The 9,979-nt window shown below is 46.7% G+C and overlaps 2 protein-coding genes across 3 annotated transcripts in view; one reads left to right on the top strand and one right to left on the bottom strand.

The window, feature by feature from the left end:
• Window positions 1-5,706, bottom strand: part of LOC137517853 (protein brambleberry-like) — a 42,197-nt gene extending 36,491 nt beyond the window's left edge. For both annotated transcript variants that reach the window (XM_068234918.1, XM_068234917.1), the window contains exon 1: window positions 5,562-5,706. In XM_068234918.1, coding sequence (XP_068091019.1) covers window positions 5,562-5,639 — 78 coding nt within the window. In that variant the 5' untranslated portion in view covers window positions 5,640-5,706. The remainder of the gene's footprint in view (window positions 1-5,561) is intronic.
• Window positions 5,707-9,786: 4,080 nt separating this feature from the next.
• The window catches only part of EEF1D (eukaryotic translation elongation factor 1 delta), a 94,328-nt gene continuing 94,135 nt past the window's right edge, over window positions 9,787-9,979 (top strand). Inside the window, exon 1 of the mRNA XM_068237903.1 lies at window positions 9,787-9,790. The gene's annotated coding sequence lies outside the window, so the exon portion shown is untranslated. The remainder of the gene's footprint in view (window positions 9,791-9,979) is intronic.

Below are 9,979 nucleotides of genomic sequence, written 5' to 3' on the forward strand. Positions count from 1 at the left end.
TCCGCACGCTTTTTGTCCTCATGCAAGGCCTGGGTTGTTGTGTCTCACAAAGCGTGGCCTTCTCCTCCTGCGCCTCCTCCTGTTCCATCACGTGTGCTGCTGCTGCTGCTGCTGCTGCTGGGTTACCGTTGCCGCGTGGTCCCTGTTTATTGAACCTCTTATCTTTATTACATTTATGACTACATGGCGGTACAAAGCATGCTATCCGCACGCTTTTTGTCCTCATGCAAGGCCTGGGTTGTTGTGTCTCACAAAGCGTGGCCTTCTCCTCCTGCGCCTCCTCCTGTTCCATCACGTGTGCTGCTGCTGGGTTAGCGTTGCCGCGTGGTCCCTGTTTATTGAACCACTTATCTTTATTACATTTATGACTGCATGGTGGTACAAAGCATGCTATCCGCACGCTTCTTGTCCTCATGCAAGGCCTGGGTTGTTGTGTCTCAAAGCGTGGCCTTCTCCTCCTGCGCCACCCTCCTCCTGTTCCATCACGTGTGCTGCTGCTGGGTTAGCATTACCGGTCCCTTTTCCTGGAACCTCTTATATGTATTACATTTATGACTGCATGCCGACAAAAAGCATGTTACCTGTGCAAAGAAAACAGACATTTCCCGCATTTAAAAGACAGTTTTCCCTTTGAAACTTTAAAATCGATTTTCTCAAAAACTATAAGCTCTTTTTGCTAAATTTTTTTTTCCTCTTGTACCCACTCCCAAGGTGCACATACCCTGTAAATTTGGGGTATGTAGCATATAAGGAGGCTTTACAAAGCACAAAAGTTCGGGTCCCCATTGACTTCCATTATGTTCGGAGTTCGGGTCGAACACCCGAACATCGCGGCCATGTTCGGCCTGTTCGGCCCGAACCCGAACATCTAGATGTTCGCCCAACACTACACCACAGCACTAGCAGCAGAAGGTTTTTCTTGCCTGTAGACTTTGTACAAGTTTGGCTACACATCTGCCACATGAGGGCGCCAAATGGTCAACTATAAGTAGAACACTTTACAAGCATAGCTCCCAACTGTCCCTTTTTCGGAGGGACAGTCCCTTTTAGGGAGCCCTGTCCCTCTTTCATCCTCATTTGTCCCTCTTTCAGGACTTTGTCCCTCTTTCTATGTAAATGCATATATTTCTATACTAAAAATGTGTTTGACTCTAAACTTTATTCCCATCCTTTAAATTGATATATTACTAATTTTAAAATGCTACTATGAAGGAAAATTAACCAGGATAGAAAGGACCAGTGTGGTTTGAATTATAAAACAACATATTTTTTTTATGAAATGGTTATGGTATACGTGACTAGGGGTGTGGTGAGGGCATGGCCAGGGGTGTGGCAGGGGCGTGGCTTAAGTGTCCCTTTTTCTCATCTCAAAAAGTTGAGAGCTATGTACAAGGCAGATGCCGACTTTCACACCTGCTTGTACACTTGTTGATTTTTTTTCCTGGTAGATTCGATCAGGGTGATCAAATCTGTTGGAAATCAATGCCACAACATGGCTGTCTGATCGTAATGTCCAGCTGGAATAATTCTAAACTATTGATTGCGCGGAACAGAAATATCTCGCTGGAATGGAGGTAGTCAGCTGTTGTTCCATTTCAGGACGACTGTTGACTCTGGTCAGTCTTCCCCATCCCAAGTCTAAAATGTGACACAAACTATGTGCACACAAACTATGTGCACACAAACTATGTGCACACAAACTATGTGCACACAAACTATGTGCACACAAACTATGTGCACACAAACTATGTGCACACAAACTATGTGCACACAAACTATGTGCACACAAACTATGTGCACACAAACTATGTGCACACAAACTATGTGCACACAAACTATGTGCACACAAACTATGTGCACACAAACTATGTGCACACAAACTATGTGCACACAAACTATGTGCACACAAACTATGTGCACACAAACTATGTGCACACAAACTATGTGCACACAAACTATGTGCACACGATTTAACAGTGGCACAGCAATAGGGGATGCAGCAGGTGCAACCGCACCAGGGCAGCAACAGCATCAGAGAGGCCCACTAGGGGCTCTCCTTCATCCATCTTATTAGCTTTTTATTGGTGTTATGCTGGTAATGAACACCTCGATATGTGCTGTGAATAGTGGTAATTCTGCCCTTGGTAGGTCTTGAGCAGGGACATAGCAATAGAGGTTGCGACCGCACTGGGCCCCTTGGGCCAGAGAGGCCCCAAAGGGCTCTCCCTCAACTACAATATTGGCTTCCTATAGGTCCTGTGCTCATAATAATCGCTTCTATAGATACTTTGAAAAGTTGTAATCATTAACAAACTGTTCCATTCTTGCACCTCCGACACTGTGGTTGTCTTTGGCAGGTTTTGGTGCGCCGTATCAATTGTTATGTATAGAGTGCTTGGGGGGCCCCATTGTAAAACTTGCATCAGAGCCCACAGCGCCTTAGCTACACCACTGATCTTGATGCTCCATATCATTAGAGTGCTTGGCAGTAGCGTTCCTACCTAAGGGCGCAGGGGGGCGTGGCGCACCGGGTGCCAGACAGCCAGGGGGGTGTCGCCACGACCCCCCTACACCTGACTAAGGAGGGGAAGAGCAGCGCTAGGAGGAGGGGTGACAGCAGGGATAGCGGCGGGGAGGGGGGAAATATCCCCCCCCTCCCTCACCTGGGTCCCCCTCCTTCTGCCTCTCTTCTCCCCCCCAAAAATGCGTGCAGCGGGCTGGGGGCAGTGAGCAGGCTGGCGTGGAGAATACTCACGTTACTTCCGCGTATCAGCCTGGAACGCTGCGTCGCCATCACGTGCCTCTTCTGCGCCTCCAATCATTGGAGGCGCAGTAGAGGCACGTGATGGCGACGCAGCGTTCCAGGCTGATACGCGGAAAGAACGTGAGTATTCTCCGCGCCAGCCTGCTCGCTGCCCACTGCCCCCAGCCCGCATTTTTGGGGGGAGAAGAGAGGCAGAAGGAGGAGACCCAGGTGAGGGAGGGGGGGGGGGATATTTCCCCCCTCCCCGCTGCTATCCCTGCTGTCACCCCTCCTAGCTACATGGGGGGGGGGAGCACTATACCACCTAAACTGGGGGCCACTATTCTACCTTAACTGGGGGCCACTATACTAGCTATACTGGGAGCCACTATACTGGGGGCAGCTAAACAGGGGGCCACTATACTAGCTACACTGGGGGTATCTATGGGGGCCACTATATAACCTATACTGGGGGGGGGCACCATACCAGCTACAATGGAGGCAACTATACTATCTAAACTGTGGGCCACTATACTAGCTATACTGGGGCAACTATGGGGGCCACTATACTAGCTATACTGGAGGGCAGCTGTACGGGGGCCACTATACTAGCTACACTGGGGGCAGCAACACTACCTACATTGGGGACAGCAGCTATGCTGCCTATCCTGGGGGCAACTATACTAGCTATATTGGGGCAACTATACTACCTTCACTGGGGGCAACTAGCTACCTATACTGGGGGCAACTGCTAGCTACCTATACTAGGGGCAGTGGCGGCACCGGGGGGGGGGGGGGTGCTTTGGGTGCTGAAGCACCCCTTAAAATTCTCCAAGCACCCCCCAGCGTGAACTGACTTTCGGCATCTAATAGATGCCGTATCAGTTCACCGCAGCAGCAGAGCAGGGCTATAGTAAAATGTCCGAAGCCCTGCTCTGGAGACTTTGGGAGTTGCTGGCTGCAGAGGATCGTGGGAGCTGCGCACTGGACGGAGGCCGGAACAGGAGCTCTGCTGCAGGTGAGTACATTTTTTTTTTTTTTTTAATTTATATTAGCAGCCAGGGGTAGCGTTTATGTTCTGGCCAGGTCTGCTACACGATTGAAGGCAAATCTGCCGACATCTGGCCAGGTCTGCTACACGATTGAAGGCAAATCTGCCGACATGATTGCATGTATTTTCTGGGCAAATCTGCCGACATGATTGAACGTATTTTCTGGGCAAATCTGCCGACATGATTGAACGTATTTTCTGGGCAAATCTGCCGACATGATTGAACGTATTTTCTGGGCAAATCTGCCGACATGATTGCACGTATTTTCTGGGCAAATCTGCCGACATGATTGCACGTATTTTCTGGGCAAATCTGCCGACATGATTGCACGTATTTTCTGGGCAAATCTGCCGACATGATTGCACGTATTTTCTGGGCAAATCTGCCGACATGATTGCACGTATTTTCTGGGCAAATCTGCCGACATGATTGCATGTATTTTCTGGGCAAATCTGCCGACATGATTGCATGTATTTTCTGGGCAAATCTGCCGACATGATTGCATGTATTTTCTGGGCAAATCTGCCGACATGATTGCATGTATTTTCTGGGCAAATCTGCCGACATGATTGCATGTATTTTCTGGGCAAATCTGCCGACATGATTGCATGTATTTTCTGGGCAAATCTGCCGACATGATTGCATGTATTTTCTGGGCAAATCTGCCGACATGATTGCATGTATTTTCTGGGCAAATCTGCCGACATGATTGCATGTATTTTCTGGGCAAATCTGCCGACATGATTGCATGTATTTTCTGGGCAAATCTGCCGACATGATTGCATGTATTCTCTGGGCAAATCTGCAGACATGATTGAACGTATTCTCTGAGCAAATCTGCAGACATGATTGCATGTATTTTCTGGGGAAATCTGCTGACATGATGGCATGTATTTTCTGGGCAAATCTGCCGACTTGATTGAACGTATTTTCTGGGCAAATCTGCAGACATGATTGAACGTATTCTCTGGGCAAATCTGCACACATGATTGAACGTATTCTCTGGGCAAATCTGCACACATTACGTGTATTTTCTTGAGAAAACCTGCACAATTATGTGAATTTTCTGGGGAAAGGGTCACCAAAACTTGGGTCCACTGTCTTTGCGTTGCACTTTTAAAGGGAACCCGAGGTGAGAATAATATTGAGGCTGCCATATTTATCTCCTTTTAAGCAATACCAGTTGCCTGGCTGCCGTGCTGGTCCTCTGCCTCTAATTCTTTCAACCACAGACCCTTGCACAAGCATGCTTGTTTCTGGTGTGATTTAGTTCACTACTGCAGCCAAATAGATCAGCAGGGCAACTAGTATTGTTTAAAAGGAAATAAATATGGCAGCCTCCATATCACTCTCACCCGGGTTCACGTCAAATTACAGTTAGCTCCGCCCTCATCTGGTCATGGCCACGCCCATTTTTTGCCGCGAGCGCCACCCATTTTTTGCCCCTTTACTTTTTTTTGGGGGGGGGGGAGGGTCTTATAATACCCAGCACCGGGTGTCAAATGCCCTAGGTACGCCACTGGTGCTTGGGGCCCCCATGTAAAACTTGCACTAGGACCCCAAGCTCCTTAGTTACGCCACTGTGATTTACTTATTCAGCAAGACAATTCCATTCTCATCCAACCATATGACAGCGGGTAATCTGGTAGGAGGAAGGAGTCAGTGCTGCACTTCGGTCTGGCCAGCCCCGTACAAATGATTACAGGAGATTAGGATGGTAAGGCTCCTAGGCCTGGGTACTGCTATCCACTAATCCAGGCTCCCACCTTGTAGTGACAGCTGTCCAGCGGGGAGAGCTCCAGGTGTTTTGCTTCGGCCAGAAACTTCTCATCGGTTGTGATCATCTCAAAAGGAGCATTTGGCAGAGACTGGGGGTCCGGAGCTGCTGTTTTCTGAGCTGCAGAGTGACTGCTGGAGGATTTCCGAGTGAACCAGCCAAAAAATGCCTCAGTGCATCCAGGAAGGGTTAGAAGGGCAAGAAACAGAAGGAGACGACACAGCAGATGCATGGCTACCTCTGAGGAAAGAAAAGAAGAAATCTGTGGGATGTGTATATTGCGACAACCAAACCCTGGCCTCAAACAACTCCTCACTAAAGCCTGGTAAACACCTTCAGTGTTGATTGGTCAATTTTACCATCTCCATGAATTATGAGGGTCAACAGATTTTTATTACTATGAACAGAGATTGTGTCCATAAACCCTCATACTACATGGAGGTGGTAAAATTGGTGATTGGCCACTTAAAATTACAGGTGCGCATTAGGCTTTAGGGTGCTTAAACACATTTCAATTTTGGTTGGCCAATTTTACCACCTTTCTGTAGTAGAAGGGTTTACCTACACAATTGGTTCAGAGTATTCAAAATCTGTTGGCCCTCATACTACACCACGTGTCGAACTCCAGGCCTGGAGGGCCAGATCCATGCCAGTGTTTAGGAAGGACTGAGAAAGAAAGGAATGTGTTCTACCTAATGGACCACACCTTTCCCAATTCAGACCCATCAATTCATTTGAGCTGTATCAAAAATGTGTGAGGATCTCGACCCTCGTAAGACCGGTTTTACATACCTGTTACATGGAGGTGGTAAAATTGACCAGCCATTGGCCAAACCAAATAAGATGGGTGCGCACACCCTCTGGCAGGGTTTACGATTGTCTGTGTGGAAAGTGTGTCTGGACACTATGTTCAGACACAGTATCTAATGATTGCTAATGATAAAATTATGCTGCAGATTATATTTTTTCTACACATGCGAAATTTGCAATTGTGTGTGAACGATTCCATTGACCTGCATTGGTTGTAAGTTTTAATGCTAAAAAGCATGCAGGAAATAACTTCCAAAGCCAGCAAGTATAAGCCCTGCCTACACATCAGGCAAAATACAGAAAATGAGATCTACTTACCCGCGGCTTCCTCCAGCCCTGGCAGCCAATATGTCCCCCGCCGCAGCTCTGATGTCCCGGGGTCCCCTCCGTTGGAGAGGCCGATCTCACCAGGTAGGCAATTACTGCATCTGCGCGAGAGCCCCTCCCAGTCACGCTGACGTGGTTCAGAGTGTACTACTGCGCAGAACAATCCAAACCAGTGCAGAAGATGCCGACCTGGCGAGGTCAGCATCTCCAACGGAGGGGACCCTGGGACATCAGAGCTGCGGCGAGGGACACATCAACTGCCAGGGGCTGGAGGAAGCCTCGGGTAAGTAGATCTTATTTTGCCTGATGCTTCCTTTAAAGCAAACCTGAAGCGAAAAAAAATCTGATATAATGACTTGTATGTGTAGTACAAATAAGGAATAGAACATTAGTAGCAAAGAAAAGCGTCTCATTTTCAGTTATATACCGTAGCTTATTTATTACATTACATTTTATACCATTGTACAATTCTGTCATATTTGCAGTTTAGAAACCACACTCTTAAAGCAGAAATAACGGCCCTTTGAACTTTCCTGCAGTAAAATCTTATCTTAAGCAGTCTCTCACTGTTTCTTGGCTGCTCCAGAAAACTGGACTGTATTTGACCCAGTGAGTTGAAGAGCTCATGGAAGCTCTTTTACACAGATAACTGAAGTATTTTAACACTTTCTGTACTGGAAAACAATGAGACTTTTATTTTCTACTAATGTTCTATTTTTATTTCTTAGCTGTACTATGTATACAATTCACTATCTCATAAGTTTATTTTCACTTCATGTTTGCTTTAAACCCCCTCCCATATACTGCGCTTCATTGGGTAAATTATTCATCTACAGTCAGGTCAATCACTTACCTGGGCTACTACTAGAGAGCCTTCCTCTTAATAAAAATTGCCACACAACTTGGCAACAGACCAATTAAATGCAGTAGCTATCATTCTGAATGGGCCACATTTCAAACTGCATAGAGTGCAACAAAACTTGCATCAACTTAATGATAGAAGGGGGGGGGGGTCAGTAAAAGCTTGTATTGTACAAATGACTGAATACAGCTACCTGTATTATTGGTTAGTAGTACAATTCCTGCAGAACACAGCACAGATAATACAGTAGAATTCCTATACAGTATAGTAAACCTCCAGGGACCTGGCCAAGTAATATTCTATATCAGAGAAGTTTACTATATCAGTATCCCCCCCCCCCATTAACGGTACAATATTGTCCTCAGATACGATCATTCAGATTTTTATGATCAAATTGTACAGCATAGCACGCAGTACGTGAAGAAAATGGGCGTGAGACGATCAGAACGTTAGACTTCATGATCATGTATGAAGAAAGTTCCCTAATTGACCCATTTATGGGAACAATTGATCCTCCAGATGCTTCCAGTGTCCTCCTTGCCAACACCATGGCTGTGTACGGACCCCATTAACATGATCCAAGAGCTTGTCAGATATGTTCTCGTGGCTGTGCTCTCTAACATGTTCAAGTTTGGCACTACTGCATAGTAAGCCAAACTCAGGGCTGGCGCTACCATAGAGGCAAAGGGGGCAATTACCCCAGAGCCTGTAGGGGCCCTTAAAGAAAACCTGAACTGAAAGTTAAAAGTCAAAATAAGCATACACAAGTCATACTTACCTTCCATGTAGTCTACTCATCAGTGTCTTTCTCCTGTCCAGTGTCCTGTTTGTTCACTGTGGTCAAGGGAATTTTCCGTCCTTCATTTTGAAAATGGCCATTACCCATAACAGCTTTCTGGTCAGCACACAGTTAAAACTGTAACATCGCCAACTTGAGCCATAGGGAAGCATGGACATTACCTGGTACATCAGTTTTCCTCTCAGCTATAACTGACAGCAACTGATATTTTACTGACAGCAACTGATATATTTCAGATCTGACAAAATGTTGTCAGAACTGGATGGGATTATTGTCAGAAGAAAATGGTGAGCTTCTGAGAGGAACTGATGGCAAGGTAACTCTGTAATGTTCACTTGAAGTTACCTCATGTGTTTATTTTAAATATTTTTACTCAGTACAGGTTCTCTTTAAGATGTCTCCCCCATTTTAACTGTTACTCCCTGGTGCCCCTGCAGAGTCTTTAGCGGAGTAGCGTTTCACCTGTGCTGGGAGACAGGTGAGACTCTACACTGCCAAAGACTCTGCAGGGGCCCCAGGGAGTAACAGTTAAGTTGGGAGGTGATTGGGAGGGTCCACAGCGGTTGAGGGGTGTCTGTTGGGGGCCCCTGGGATAAGTTTGCCCTGGGGCCCATTGTTACTAGAACTGGCCCTGGTCAAACCCACTTGTCCACAAGCAGCTCTGTGCTACGTCACAGGCACAGTACTGATGCACTTATGCACAAAGAACTTTCAGAGGGTCCCAGGCAGCCGGAGTGGTATCGTGGAGAGCCCCTAGATTCTAATGCTGGGCATACACGGTAAGTTTATGCGGCGGTATCGAGCCAGCGCATCACCGCTCGTCCACACGCATCGATTCCCGCCAACCCCCCCACACAAAAAAAGTCCTGAAGCCAAAAGTTGAGATGTTGCTCAGACTAGCCATTTACGTTCCAGCTGGTACAAAAACATGCAGTTTCCAATCAGAATATTGGGTTCCAACTTTTGCTCCATCTCTGCACCATCGATCAGGCCCATATTCTGATGCTAGAACCCTTATTGCCTTATTGTGATGGTCTGGCATAACAACAGGTGTTCTCACCAAGAGACAGACAATAAAACATCTATGCAAAACAGTTAATCCCTGTCTAGCAGAAATTATCAACAAGTTGCTGATCTCTGTGTGTGGCAGACAATTTTGCTGCAATTTGTATGCAGACTGAAATCTGACCAATCAATTTCAGTTTCTGACAAACTGGTTTCAATTTACAAACGAAAACTTTTCATATTAAAACCACAAGCAAAAAAAAAAAAAAAAAGGCCTTATGCAATTGGCTGCAAGCTGCTTTCAATCAGCACACATCACTATTGCTTGCTTATGACTTGTAGAGGCTACAATACTATCCATGCTGTGGTTTTGCATTGTCAGACAGAGAGGAAAGTTAGTACTACGGGCTCTAGCAGTACCTACAACAGAGCATCAAACCCAGCAGCGCGCGCCGCACAGTAGACGTAATCTCGCCCCGCCTCCTTCTAGACGTCTAGAAACCGCATGGCTATACCCCTTCTGCCATATAAGGTAGGGCGCTGACGTCATAGCAGAAGGGCCATTAGCATCTCGCCCTGTCACTTTGGCCCCGCCCTTTACACC

Source organism: Hyperolius riggenbachi, chromosome 5 (genome assembly GCF_040937935.1).
Source record: "Hyperolius riggenbachi isolate aHypRig1 chromosome 5, aHypRig1.pri, whole genome shotgun sequence".
In the NCBI taxonomy this organism is placed as follows: Eukaryota; Metazoa; Chordata; class Amphibia; order Anura; family Hyperoliidae; genus Hyperolius; species Hyperolius riggenbachi.